We start from the raw sequence: 15781 nt of genomic DNA, 5'->3' as shown, positions 1-15781 counted from the left end.
CCCCAGGCCCCCCGAGGAAGCCCCCAGCTCCCCCCAGGACCCCCCAGGCCCCCCGAGGAACCCCCAGACCCCCCCCAGACCCCCCCAGGCCCCCCCGAGGAAGCCCCCAGACCCCCCCAGGACCCCCCAGGCCCCCCGAGGAAGCCCCCAGACCCCCCCCAGGACCCCCCAGGACCCCCGAGGAAGCCCCCAGACCCCCCTCAGGACCCCCCCTCACCCATCTCCTCCAGCTCCGACGTCATGGACTTGGAGCGCAGGGAAATGGCCGGAGCCGGGAGGCGCCGCGGCTGCGGGGGGGGCGGCTGCGGGGGGGGTCAGGGACCCCCGCCCACGGGGACCCAGGCGTCCGCGTGCCCCCCACCCATAGACCCGGGGGTCTGGACCCCCCCACCCATGGACCCCAGTGACCCCCACCCATAGACCCGGGGGTCTGGGCCCCCCACCCATGGACCCCAGTGACCCCCACCCATAGACCCGGGGGTCTGGGCCCCCCACCCATGGACCCCAGTGACCCCCACCCATAGACCCGGGGGTCTGGGCCCCCCACCCATGGACCCCAGTGACCCCCACCCATGGACCCAGGGGTCTGGACCCCCCGACCCATGGACCCCAGTGACCCCCACCCATAGACCTGGGGGTCTGGGACCTCCCACCCATGGACCCAGGGGTCTGGACTCCCCACCCATGGACCCCAGTGACCCCCACCCATAGACCTGGGGGTCTGGGACCTCCACCCATGGACCCAGGGGTCTGGACTCCTCACCCATGGACCCCAGTGACCCCCCCGCCCATAGACCCAGGGGTCTAGACCCCCCACCCATGGACCCCAGTGACCCCCACCCACAGACCCGGGGGTCTGGGCCCCCCCACCCATGGACCCGGGGGTCTGGCCCCCCCCCAGGGCCGTACCGCGGCGCCGGGGTCCCTCGGGGGCCTCGGGGTGTCGCGTCACCATCACGACCTTGACCACGAGGCTGTTCCCGCCCTGGCGGATCATGTTGACGACCTGGCGGTGCCCGACCTTCACCACGTTCTGCCCGTTCACCTGCGCAGGCACACGGTGACACGCCCTGCCACGCCCTGCCACGCCCTGACGTGCCGTGACACGCCCTGGCACGCCCTGACATGCCCTGACGTGCCGTGACACGCCCTGGCACGCCCTGACGTGCCGTGACACGCCCTGGCACGCCCTGACGTGCCGTGACATGCCCTGGCACGCCCCTGACATGCCCTGACGTGCCGTGACATGCCCTGGCACGCCCTGCCACGCCCTGACGTGCCGTGACACGCCCTGGCACGCCCTGACATGCCCTGACGTGCCGTGACAAACCCTGGCACGCCCTGGCACACCCTGACGTGCCGTGACACACCCTGGCATGCCCTGACACGCCCTGACGTGCTGTGACACGCCCTGGCACGCCCTGACATGCCCTGACGTGCCGTGACATGCCCTGGCACGCCCTGACGTGCCGTGACACGCCCTGGCACGCCCTGACATGCCCTGACGTGCCGTGACACGCCCTGGCACGCCCTGACATGTTGTGACACGCCCTGACATGCTGTGACACACCCTGGCACGCCCTGACATGCCCTGGCATGCCCTGAAATACTGTGACACGCTGTGACATGCTGTGACATGGCCTGGCATGCCCTGACATGCCCTGGCATGCCATGATGTGCCGTGACATGCCCTGCCACGCCCTGCCACGCCCTGACGTGCCGTGACACGCCCTGGCATGCCGTGACACGCTGTGACACACCCTGGCACGCCCTGCCACGCCCTAACATGCCGTGACACACTGTGACACACCCTGACACTCCGTGACACGCCCTGACACGCCCTGCCATGCCGTGACACGTCATGAAACACCAGCGCGTGCTGGAGCGCTCTGGCACGCCAGCACACGCCAGCACACGCCAGCACACGCCAGCACGCGCCAGGGCACGCCAGCACACGCCAGCACACGCCAGCACGCGCCAGGGCATGCCAGCACACGCCAGCACGCGCCAGCACGCGCAGCACACGCCAGCACACGCCAGCACGCGCCAGCACATGCCAGCACGCGCCAGGGCACGCCAGCACACGCCAGCACACGCCAGCACACGCCAGGGCACGCCAGCACACGCCAGCACACGCCAGCACGCACCAGCACACGCCAGCACGCACCAGCACACGCCAGCACACGCCAGGGCACGCCAGCACATGCCAGGGCACGCCAGCACGCGCCAGGGCACGCCAGCACACGCCAGCACACGCAGCACACGCCTGCACGCTGCCACACGGATGCACGCGCTGCCCTTGGGCGCCCACGGGGGGGGTCACAGTCCCTCGTGGGTGGGCTGGGGGCCATTGCCTGCCCCCATGGGTGCTGCCCCCCGTGGGTGGGTGTGTGCCCCCGTGGGTGGGTGCTGCCCCCCATGGGTGGGTGTGTGCCCCCGTGGGTGGGTGCTGCCCCCCCGTGGGTTAGTGCCTGCCCCCCGTGGGTGCCCACAGGGGGGTCACGGTCCCTCGTGGGTGGGCTGGGGGCCATCCCCTGCAGGTGGGTGCTGCTCCCATGGGTGCTGCCCCCCGTGGGTGGGTGCTGCCCCCCGTGGGTGCCCACAGGGGGGTCACGGTCCCTCGTGGGTGGGCTGGGGGCCATCCCCTGCAGGTGGGTGCTGCTCCCATGGGTGCTGCCCCCCGTGGGTGGGTGCTGCCCCCGTGGGCGCCCACGGGGGGGTCCGGGCGGCCCGTGGGCGGGGGCTGACCTCGATGAGGAAGTCCCCATGCGCAGCCCGGCTCTCCAGGCGACGCCGCCTTCGTCCACCGACTCCAGGTACTGCAGGGCCGGGAAGGCCGGGGTGGGGGTGAACTCCTCGATGGGGGTCTGCGCTGTAGGGGGGGGGTCACCTCCGGGACCCCCGCGCCCCCCCGCGTCGCCCCACTGACACCCCTAAGAACTGCCCCCCCACCGGGACCCCCACTCCCTCCTCCTCCCCCCCCAGAGACCCTCCAGACCCCCCAAAGCCCCCCCAGGTGCCCCCAGGGACACCCCAGAGACCCTCCAGACCCACCAAAAGCCCCCCCACGTGCCCCCACGGACACCCCAGAGACCCTCCAGACCCCCCAAAGCCCCCCCAGGTGCCCCCACGGACACCCCAGAGACCCTCCAGACCCCCCAAAGCCTCCCCACGTGCCCCCACGGACACCCCAGAGACCCTCCAGACCCACCAAAGCCCCCCCAGGTGCCCCCACGGACACCCCAGAGACCCTCCAGACCCCCCAAAGCCCCCCCAGGTGCCCCCAGGACCCCCCCCAGGACCCCCCCAGGACCCCAACTCACCCTTGGCCCCACGCAGGACGAAGCCAAAGCCCTCGTTGTCCTTTTTCTGCAGCAAAACCGTCTTCTCCTTGATGATGTAATCACTGCGGGGGGGCGGGGGGGCACGGGGGGGCACGGGGGGACACGGGGGGACACGGGGGGACACGGGGTGGGGGGGACACAGGGTGGGGGGGACACACGGCCACGGCCATGAGGACACACGGCCACGCGGAGGTCACAGGGGGTGACCCCGTGTCCCCAGGTCCGTGTCCCCCCCCCCACCCCCGGCCCCGCACACGTGCGTGCGACAACCACCCGCTGCCGGCCCCACGCACACGCCTCGCACACGCGTGACACCCCCCCCCCCCCCCCCCACCGCGGCTCCACGTGTGCGCACAGCCCGGCCCCACGCGTGTCGTGGCCCCACGCGTGGCCCCACACGTGTCCCTGTGTGCAGGGACAGGTCTGTCCCTGCGCCTCCCCCCCCCCCCCCAACACGTGTGTCGCGTGTCCCCCCCACCCGTGTCACCCCCACGTCCCCACGCGTGTCCCCATGTGTGTCTCCCCCCCCCCACGCGTGTCGATGTCTCACTCGGGGGGGGGGAATGGGGGACACGGGGGGGACAAGGGGGGACACATGGGGGGACACGAGGGGACACGGGGGGACACAGGGGGGACACGGGGGACACACGGGGGGACAAGGGGGACACACGGGGGACACGGGGGACACACGGGGGGACACATGGGGGGACACACGGGGGGGACACACAGGGACACACGGGGGGACACATGGGGGGACACACGGGGGGGACACGGGGGGACACGGGGGGACAAGGGGGGACACACGGGGGGACAAGGGGGGACACACGGGGGGACACGGGGGACACACGGGGGGACACGGGGGACACACGGGGGACACATGGGGGGACACATGGGGGGACACACGGGGGGACACATGGGGGGACACACGGGGGGGACACGGGGGGACACGGGGGGACAAGGGGGGACACACGGGGGGACACACGGGGGGACACATGGGGGGACACACGGGGGGGGACACGGGGGGACACGGGGGGACACATGGGGGGACACACGGGGGGACACACGGGGGGGACATGGGGGGACACACGGGGGGACACACGGGGGGGACACACGGGGGACACGGGGGACACACGGGGGGACACGGGGGACACATGGGGGGACACACGGGGGGACACATGGGGGGACACACGGGGGGACACACGGGGGGGACATGGGGGGACACACGGGGGGACACACGGGGGGGACACACGGGGGGACACATGGGGGGACACACGGGGGGACACACGGGGGGGACATGGGGGGACACACGGGGGGACACACGGGGGGGACACACGGGGGGACACACGGGGACACACGGGGGGACACGGGGGGACACACGGGGGACACACGGGGGGGACACGGGGGGACACACGGGGGGGACACACGGGGGGACACATGGGGGGACACGGGGGGACACATGGGGGGACACGGGGGGACACGGGGGGACACACGGGGGGGACACGGGGGGACATGGGGGGACACGGGGGGACACATGGGGGACACACGGGGGGACACACGGGGGGACACGGGGGGACACATGGGGGGACACGGGGGGGACATGGGGGGACACACGGGGGGGACATGGGGGGACACACGGGGGGGACATGGGGGGACGCGGGGGGACACGGGGGGGACATGGGGGGGGACACGGTGGGGCGGCCCTGGCTGGGGGGGGGGGACGGGACACGTGTGGGGCCGGGATGGGGGAGGGGATGGGGACAACGGGGGGGGGGGGACACACATGGGGGGGACCCCGTCTGGGGGGGGGGGGGGGGGGGCTGAGGCACCGCGCAGGGGCCGGGGGGGGGGCAGGGATGGGGAAAGGGGGGGGGGGGGGATGGGGTGGGACCAAGGGGGGAGCGATGGGGCCCGGGAGGGGGGTGGGGGCGGTGCTGGGGGGGTCCGTGGGTGCCCCCCCACCCCCCCCCCCCCCCCCCCCCCCGTACCTGTAGATGTACCAGACGCTGCGGCGGGGGGGGCCCAGGAGGGGCCAGCTGGAGGAGAGGGGGGGAGGGGCGCCGGGGGGGGCGGGGGGGGGGCGGGGGGGGGCCCCCGGCGGGCCATGGCGCTGCGGGGGGGCTCCGGGGCATGGCCGGGCCCCCACGGGCCCCCACGGGTGACCCCCCCGCCACCCCGCCCCCACCCGGCTGCGGGACGCCCCTCCCCCCCCCCCCACGGGCGACCCCCACCCCACCCCCCCCCTCCCTCCCCCTCCCCCACGGGGGGCGGCGGATCCGGTCGCGATCGCGTTACGGCTCCGCTTGCGGCGTCACGCGTGTCACCGGCCCAGTCCGGCCCAGTCCGGCCCAGTCCGGCCCAGTCCGGCCCCGCCACGGCCCCCCCCGGCAGCCCCGGCGCCCCCCAGGCCCGCCCCGCTGCGCTCCCAGTACGCCCCAGTACGGCCCCGGGACGGCCCGGTACAGCCCCCGGGCGGCCCCGCTGCGCTCCCAGTACGCCCCAGTACGCCCCAGTACGCCCCAGTACGGCTCGGTACGGCCCCGGTACAGCCCGGTACGGCCCGGTACGGCCCCAGTACGGCCCCCGGGCGGCCCCGCTGCGCGCCCAGTACGGCCCAGTACGGCCCAGTCCGGCCCCGGTGCGGCGGCGGCTCCCGCGCCCGAGGCGGCTCCAGCGACGCCGGGCCCCGGCACGGCGGGACCGCACCAGTACGGACCAGTATGGACTAGTCCGACCCAGTACGGCCCGGCACCGGCACCAGTACGGACCACTACAGCACCAGTACGGCACCAGTACAGCTCCAGTACAGCTCCAGCATCCCCTACAGCACCAGTACAGCACCAGTACGGCACCAGTACAGCTCCAGCATCCCCTACAGCACCAGTACAGCTCCAGTACGGCACCAGTACAGCACCAGTACAGCTCCAGCATCCCCTACAGCACCAGTACAGCACCAGTATGGCACCAGTACAGAACCAGTACAGCTCCAGCATCCCCTACAGCACCAGTACAGCACCAGTGAGGCACCAGTACAGCTCCAGTACAGCTCCAGCATCCCCTACAGCACCAGTACGGCTCCAGTACGGCACCAGTACAGCTCCAGTACAGCTCCAGCATCCCCTACAGCACCAGTACAGCTCCAGCATCCCCTGCAGCACCAGTACAGCACCAGTACGGCACCAGTACAGCTCCAGTACAGCTGCAGCATCCCCTACAGCACCAGTAGAGCTCCAGTACGGCAGCAGTACGGCACCAGTACAGCACCAGTACGGCACCAGTACGGCACCAGTGCGGCACCAGCATCCCCTACAGCACCAGTACGGCACCAGTACAGCACCACAACAGCACCAGTACGGCACCAGTACGGCTCCAGTACGGCTCCAGTATGGCACCAGTACAGCTCCAGTACAGCTCCAGTACAGCACCAGTACAGCACCAGTACAGCTCCAGCATCCCCTACAGCACCAGTACAGCACCAGTACAGAACCAGTACAGTTCCAGTACAGCACCAGTACAGCACCAGTACAGCTCCAGCATCCCCTACAGCACCAGTACAGCACCAGTACAGCTCCAGTACAGCACCAGTACAGCTCCAGCATCCCCTGCAGCACCAGTACAGCACCAGTACAGCACCAGTACAGCTCCAGCATCCCCTGCAGCACCAGTACAGCACCAGTACAGCACCAGTACAGCACCAGTACAGCTCCAGCATCCCCTACAGCACCAGTACGGCTCCAGTACGGCACCAGTACAGCTCCAGTACAGCTGCAGCATCCCCTACAGCACCAGTAGAGCTCCAGTACGGCAGCAGTACGGCACCAGTACAGCACCAGTACGGCACCAGTACGGCACCAGTGCGGCACCAGCATCCCCTACAGCACCAGTACGGCACCAGTACAGCACCACAACAGCACCAGTACGGCACCAGTACGGCTCCAGTACGGCTCCAGTATGGCACCAGTACAGCTCCAGTACAGCTCCAGTACAGCACCAGTACAGCACCAGTACAGCTCCAGCATCCCCTACAGCACCAGTACAGCACCAGTACAGAACCAGTACAGTTCCAGTACAGCACCAGTACAGCACCAGTACAGCTCCAGCATCCCCTACAGCACCAGTACAGCACCAGTACAGCTCCAGTACAGCACCAGTACAGCTCCAGCATCCCCTGCAGCACCAGTACAGCACCAGTACAGCACCAGTACAGCTCCAGCATCCCCTGCAGCACCAGTACAGCACCAGTACAGCACCAGTACAGCACCAGTACAGCTCCAGCATCCCCTACAGCACCAGTACGGCTCCAGTACGGCACCAGTACAGCTCCAGTACAGCTCCAGCATCCCCTACAGCACCAGTACAGCTCCAGCATCCCCTGCAGCACCAGTACAGCACCAGTACAGCACCAGTACAGCTCCAGCATCCCCTACAGCACCAGTACAGCTCCAGTACGGCACCAGTACAGCACCAGTACAGCACCAGCATCCCCTACAGCATTACTACAGCACCAGTACAGCACCAGTAGAGCTCCAGCATCCCCTATAGCACCAGTACAGCACCAGTACAGCTCCAGTACGGCACCAGTACGGCACCAGTACAGCCCCAACATCCCCTACAGCACCAGTACAGCACCACTACAGCACCAGTACGGCACCAGTACGGCACCAGTACAGCTCCAGCATCCCCTACAGCACCAGTACAGCACCAGTACGGCACCAGTACAACTCCAGTACAGCTGCAGCATCCCCTACAGCACCAGTACGGCACAAGTACGGCACCAGTACAGGACCAGTACAGCTCCAGCATCCACTACAGCACCAGTACGGCACCAGTACAGCACCAGTACAGCATCAGTACGGCACCAATACGGCACCAGTACAGCTCCAGCATCCCCTACAGCACCAGTACAGCACCAGTACGGCACCAGTATGGCACCAGTACAGCACCAGTACAGCTGCAGCATCCCCTACAGCACCAGTAGAGCTCCAGTACGGCAGCAGTACGGCACCAGTACAGCACCAGTACGGCACCAGTACGGCACCAGTGCGGCACCAGCATCCCCTTCAGCACCAGTACGGCACCAGTACAGCACCAGAACGGCACCAGTACGGCACCAGTACGGCTCCAGTACGGCTCCAGTATGGCACCAGTACAGCACCAGTACAGCTCCAGTACAGCACCAGTACAGCACCAGTACAGCTCCAGCATCCCCTAAAGCACCAGTACAGCACCAGTACAGCACCACTACGGCACCAGTACAGCACCAGTACAGCACCAGTACAGCACCAGTGCGGCACCAGCATCCCCTACAGCACCAGTACAGCACCAGTACAGCACCACTACGGCACCAGTACAGCTCCAGCATCCCCTATAGCACCAGTACAGCACCAGTACAGCACCAGTACAGCACCAGTACAGCACCACTACAGCTCCAGTACAGCTCCAGTACAGCTCCAGCATCCACTACAGCACCAGTACAGCACCAGTATGGCACCAGTACAGCTCCAGTACAGCTTCAGCATCCCCTACAGCACCAGTACAGCACCAGTACAGCACCACTACGGCACCAGTACAGCACCAGTACAGCACCAGTACGGCACCAGTGCGGCACCAGCATCCCCTACAGCACCAGTGCGGCACCAGTACAGCACCAGTACAGCACCAGTACGGCACCAGTATGGCTCCAGTACGGCACGAGTACGGCACCAGTACGGCACCAGTACAGCACCAGTACAGCTCCAGTACAGCACCAGCATTCCCTACAGCACCAGTACGGCACCAGTACAGCACCAGTACAGCTCCAGCATCCCCTACAGCACCAGTACAGCACCAGTACGGCACCAGTACGGCTCCAGTACGGCACCAGTACAGCACCAGTACTGCTCCAGCATCCCCTACAGCACCAGTATGGCACCAGTACAGCTCCAGTACAGCTCCAGTGCAGCTCCAGCATCCCCTACAGCACCAGTACAGCACCAGTACAGCACCACTACGGCACCAGTACGGCACCAGTAGAGCTCGAGCATCCACTACAGCTCCAGTACAGCTCCAGTTCGGCACCAGTACAGCTCCAGTACAGCTCCAGCATCCCCTAAAGCACCAGTACAGCTCCAGCATCCCCTGCAGCACCAGTACAGCACCAGTACAGCACCAGTACAGCTCCAGCATCCCCTACAGCACCAGTACAGCTCCAGTACGGCACCAGTACAGCACCAGTACAGCACCAGCATCCCCTACAGCATTAGTACAGCACCACTACAGCACCAGTAGAGCTCCAGCATCCCCTATAGCACCAGTACAGCACCAGTACAGCTCCAGTACAGCTCCAGCATCCCCTACAGCACCAGTACAGCTCCAGTACGGCACCAGTACAGCACCAGTACAGCACCAGTACAGCTCCAGCATCCCCTAAAGCACCAGTACAGCACCAGTACAGCACCACTACGGCACCAGTACAGCACCAGTACAGCACCAGTACAGCACCAGTGCGGCACCAGCATCCCCTACAGCACCAGTACAGCACCAGTACAGCACCACTACGGCACCAGTACAGCTCCAGCATCCCCTATAGCACCAGTACAGCACCAGTACAGCACCAGTACAGCACCAGTACAGCACCACTACAGCTCCAGTACAGCTCCAGTACAGCTCCAGCATCCACTACAGCACCAGTACAGCACCAGTATGGCACCAGTACAGCTCCAGTACAGCTTCAGCATCCCCTACAGCACCAGTACAGCACCAGTACAGCACCACTACGGCACCAGTACAGCACCAGTACAGCACCAGTACGGCACCAGTGCGGCACCAGCATCCCCTACAGCACCAGTGCGGCACCAGTACAGCACCAGTACAGCACCAGTACGGCACCAGTATGGCTCCAGTACGGCACGAGTACGGCACCAGTACGGCACCAGTACAGCACCAGTACAGCTCCAGTACAGCACCAGCATTCCCTACAGCACCAGTACGGCACCAGTACAGCACCAGTACAGCTCCAGCATCCCCTACAGCACCAGTACAGCACCAGTACGGCACCAGTACGGCTCCAGTACGGCACCAGTACAGCACCAGTACTGCTCCAGCATCCCCTACAGCACCAGTATGGCACCAGTACAGCTCCAGTACAGCTCCAGTGCAGCTCCAGCATCCCCTACAGCACCAGTACAGCACCAGTACAGCACCACTACGGCACCAGTACGGCACCAGTAGAGCTCGAGCATCCACTACAGCTCCAGTACAGCTCCAGTTCGGCACCAGTACAGCTCCAGTACAGCTCCAGCATCCCCTAAAGCACCAGTACAGCTCCAGCATCCCCTGCAGCACCAGTACAGCACCAGTACAGCACCAGTACAGCTCCAGCATCCCCTACAGCACCAGTACAGCTCCAGTACGGCACCAGTACAGCACCAGTACAGCACCAGCATCCCCTACAGCATTAGTACAGCACCACTACAGCACCAGTAGAGCTCCAGCATCCCCTATAGCACCAGTACAGCACCAGTACAGCTCCAGTACAGCTCCAGCATCCCCTACAGCACCAGTACAGCTCCAGTACGGCACCAGTACGGCACCAGTACAGCACCAGCATCCCCTACAGCATTACTACAGCACCAGTACAGAACCAGTACAGCTCCAGAATCCCCTACAGCACCAGTACAGATCCAGTACGGCACCAGTACAGCACCAGTACAGCTGCAGCATCCCCTACAGCACCAGTACAGCACCAGTACAGCACCACTACGGCACCAGTACGGCACCAGTACAGCTCCAGCATCCACTAAAGCTCCAGTATAGCACCAGTACGGCACCAGTACAGCACCAGTACAGCTCCAGCATCCCCTACAGCACCAGTACAGCACCAGTACAGCACCAGTACAGCTCCAGTACAGCTGCAGCATCCCCTACAGCACCAGTACAGCACCAGTACAGTACCAGTACAGCTCCAGTACGGCACCAGTATGGCACCAGTACGGCACCAGTACAGCACCAGTACAGCACCAGTACGGCACAAGTACGGCACCAGTATGGCACCAGTACAGCTCCAGCATCCCCTACAGCACCAGTACAGCACCAGTACAGCACCAGTACAGCACCAGTACGGCACCAGTACGGCACCAGTACAGCTCCAGTACGGCACCAGTACGGCACCAGTACAGGACCAGTACAGCTCCAGCATCCACTACAGCACCAGTACGGCACCAGTACAGCACCAGTACAGCACCAGTACAGCACCACTACAGCAGCAGTACAGCACCAGTACGGCACCAATACGGCACCAGTACAGCTCCAGCATCCCCTACAGCACCAGTAGAGCTCCAGTACGGCAGCAGTACGGCACCAGTACAGCACCAGTACGGCACCAGTACGGCACCAGTGCGGCACCAGCATCCCCTACAGCACCAGTACGGCACCAGTACAGCACCAGAACAGCACCAGTACGGCACCAGTACGGCTCCAGTACGGCTCCAGTATGGCACCGGTACAGCTCCAGTACAGCTCCAGTACAGCACCAGTACAGCACCAGTACAGCTCCAGCATCCCCTACAGCACCAGTACAGCACCAGTACAGAACCAGTACAGTTCCAGTACAGCACCAGTACAGCACCAGTACAGCTCCAGCATCCCCTACAGCACCAGTACAGCACCAGTACAGCTCCAGTACAGCACCAGTACAGCTCCAGCATCCCCTATAGCACCAGTACAGCACCAGTACAGCACCAGTACAGCACCACTACAGCTCCAGTACAGCTCCAGTACAGCTCCAGCATCCACTACAGCACCAGTACAGCACCAGTATGGCACCAGTACAGCTCCAGTACAGCTTCAGCATCCCCTACAGCACCAGTACAGCACCAGTACAGCACCACTACTGCACCAGTACAGCACCAGTACAGCACCAGTACAGCACCAGTGCGGCACCAGCATCCCCTACAGCACCAGTACGGCACCAGTACAGCACCAGTACAGCACCAGTACGGCACCAGTATGGCTCCAGTACGGCACGAGTACAGCACCAGTACGGCACCAGTACAGCACCAGTACAGCTCCAGTACAGCACCAGCATTCCCTACAGCACCAGTACGGCACCAGTACAGCACCAGTACAGCTCCAGCATCCCCTACAGCACCAGTACAGCACCAGTACGGCACCAGTACGGCTCCAGTACGGCACCAGTACAGCTCCAGTACTGCTCCAGCATCCCCTACAGCACCAGTATGGCACCAGTACAGCTCCAGTACAGCTCCAGTGCAGCTCCAGCATCCCCTACTGCACCAGTACAGCACCAGTACAGCACCAGTACAGCACCAGTACGGCACCAGTAGAGCTCGAGCATCCACTACAGCTCCAGTACAGCACCTGTACGGCACCAGTACAGCTCCAGTACAGCACCAGCATTCCCTACAGCACCAGTACGGCACCAGTACAGCACCAGTACAGCTCCAGCATCCCCTACAGCACCAGTACAGCACCAGTACGGCACCAGTACGGCTCCAGTACGGCACCAGTACAGCACCAGTACTGCTCCAGCATCCCCTACAGCACCAGTATGGCACCAGTACAGCACCAGTACAGCACCAGTACAGCACCACTACGGCACCAGTACGGCACCAGTAGAGCTCGAGCATCCACTACAGCTCCAGTACAGCTCCAGTTCGGCACCAGTACAGCTCCAGTACAGCTCCAGCATCCCCTAAAGCACCAGTACAGCTCCAGCATCCCCTGCAGCACCAGTACAGCACCAGTACAGCTCCAGCATCCCCTACAGCACCAGTACAGCTCCAGTACGGCACCAGTACAGCACCAGTACAGCACCAGCATCCCCTACAGCATTAGTACAGCACCAGTACAGCACCAGTAGAGCTCCAGCATCCCCTATAGCACCAGTACAGCACCAGTAGAGCTCCAGTACGGCACCAGTACGGCACCAGTACAGCACCAGCATCCCCTACAGCATTACTACAGCACCAGTACAAAACCAGTACAGCTCCAGCATCCCCTACAGCACCAATACAGATCCAGTACGGCACCAGTACAGCACCAGTACAGCACCAGCATCCCCTACAGCACCAGTACAGCACCACTACGGCACCAGTACGGCACCAGTACAGCTCCAGCATCCACTAAAGCTCTAGTATAGCACCAGTACGGCACCAGTACAGCACCAGTACAGCTCCAGCATCCCCTACAGCACCAGTACAGCACCAGTACGGCACCAGTACAGCTCCAGTACAGCTGCAGCATCCCCTACAGCACCAGTACAGCTCCAGTACAGTACCAGTACAGCTCCAGTACGGCACCAGTATGGCACCAGTACGGCACCAGTACAGCACCAGTACAGCACCAGTACGGCACAAGTACGGCACCAGTATGGCACCAGTACAGCTCCAGCATCCCCTACAGCACCAGTACAGCACCAGTACAGCACCACTACGGCACCAGTACAGCACCAGTACAGCACCAGTACGGCACCAGTACGGCACCAGTACAGCTCCAGTACGGCACCAGTACGGCACCAGTACAGGACCAGTACAGCTCCAGCATCCACTACAGCACCAGTACGGCACCAGTACAGCACCACTACGGCACCAGTACAGCACCAGTACAGCACCAGTACGGCACCAGTGCGGCACCAGCATCCCCTACAGCACCAGTGCGGCACCAGTACAGCACCAGTACAGCACCAGTACGGCACCAGTATGGCTCCAGTACGGCACGAGTACGGCACCAGTACGGCACCAGTACAGCACCAGTACAGCTCCAGTACAGCACCAGCATTCCCTACAGCACCAGTACGGCACCAGTACAGCACCAGTACAGCTCCAGCATCCCCTACAGCACCAGTACAGCACCAGTACGGCACCAGTACGGCTCCAGTACGGCACCAGTACAGCACCAGTACTGCTCCAGCATCCCCTACAGCACCAGTATGGCACCAGTACAGCTCCAGTACAGCTCCAGTGCAGCTCCAGCATCCCCTACAGCACCAGTACAGCACCAGTACGGCACCAGTACAGCTGCAGCATCCCCTACAGCACCAGTAGAGCTCCAGTACGGCAGCAGTACGGCACCAGTACAGCACCAGTACGGCACCAGTACGGCACCAGTGCGGCACCAGCATCCCCTACAGCACCAGTACGGCACCAGTACAGCACCAGAACAGCACCAGTACGGCACCAGTACGGCTCCAGTACGGCTCCAGTATGGCACCAGTACAGCTCCAGTACAGCTCCAGTACAGCACCAGTACAGCACCAGTACAGCTCCAGCATCCCCTACAGCACCAGTACAGCACCAGTACAGCACCAGTACAGTTCCAGTACAGCACCAGTACAGCACCAGTACAGCTCCAGCATCCCCTACAGCACCAGTACAGCACCAGTACAGCTCCAGTACAGCACCAGTACAGCTCCAGCATCCCCTATAGCACCAGTACAGCACCAGTACAGCACCACTACAGCACCACTACAGCTCCAGTACAGCTCCAGTACAGCTCCAGCATCCACTACAGCACCAGTACAGCACCAGTATGGCACCAGTACAGCTCCAGTACAGCTTCAGCATCCCCTACAGCACCAGTACAGCACCAGTACAGCACCACTACGGCACCAGTACAGCACCAGTACAGCACCAGTACAGCACCAGTGCGGCACCAGCATCCCCTACAGCACCAGTACGGCACCAGTACAGCACCAGTACAGCACCAGTACGGCACCAGTACGGCACCAGTATGGCTCCAGTACGGCACGAGTACGGCACCAGTACGGCACCAGTACAGCACCAGTACAGCTCCAGTACAGCACCAGCATTCCCTACAGCTCCAGTACGGCACCAGTACAGCACCAGTACAGCTCCAGCATCCCCTACAGCACCAGTACAGCACCAGTACGGCACCAGTACGGCTCCAGTACGGCACCAGTACAGCTCCAGTACTGCTCCAGCATCCCCTACAGCACCAGTATGGCACCAGTACAGCTCCAGTACAGCTCCAGTGCAGCTCCAGCATCCCCTACAGCACCAGTACAGCACCAGTACAGCACCAGTACAGTTCCAGTACAGCACCAGTACAGCACCAGTACAGCTCCAGCATCCCCTACAGCACCAGTACAGCTCCAGTACGGCACCAGTATGGCACCAGTACGGCACCAGTATGGCACCAGCATCCCCTACAGCACCACTACAGCACCAGTACAGCACCAGTACGGCACCAGTACGGCACCAGTACAGCTCCAGCATCCCCTGCAGCTCCAGTACAGCACCAGTTCAGCACCAGTACAGCTCCAGTATAGCACCAGTACGGCACCAGTACATCTCCATTACAGCTCCAGCATCCCCTACAGCACCAGTACAGCACCAGAACGGCACCAGTACAGCACCAGTACTGCTCCAGCATCCCCTACAGCACCAGTATGGCACCAGTACAGCACCAGTACAGCACCAGTA

General features: G+C 64.1%; 1 protein-coding gene across 1 annotated transcript in view; it reads right to left on the bottom strand.

Annotated features, from left to right (window-relative positions):
* Positions 1 to 909: 909 nt before the first annotated feature.
* The window catches only part of SHANK1 (SH3 and multiple ankyrin repeat domains 1), a gene marked incomplete at its 3' end in the record, with an annotated part of 67401 nt that continues 52529 nt past the window's right edge, over positions 910 to 15781 (bottom strand). Inside the window, 4 exon segments of the mRNA XM_064440204.1 lie at positions 910 to 1045; positions 2749 to 2768; positions 2771 to 2872; positions 3324 to 3406. Of these exon segments, the coding sequence (XP_064296274.1) occupies positions 910 to 1045; positions 2749 to 2768; positions 2771 to 2872; positions 3324 to 3406 (341 nt within the window).

This window comes from Phalacrocorax carbo, unplaced genomic scaffold (genome assembly GCF_963921805.1).
Source record: "Phalacrocorax carbo unplaced genomic scaffold, bPhaCar2.1 SCAFFOLD_160, whole genome shotgun sequence".
NCBI lineage: Eukaryota > Metazoa > Chordata > Aves > Suliformes > Phalacrocoracidae > Phalacrocorax > Phalacrocorax carbo.
Note: the sequence above shows the minus strand (reverse complement) of the source record. Positions and strands in the feature narration are given on the sequence as shown.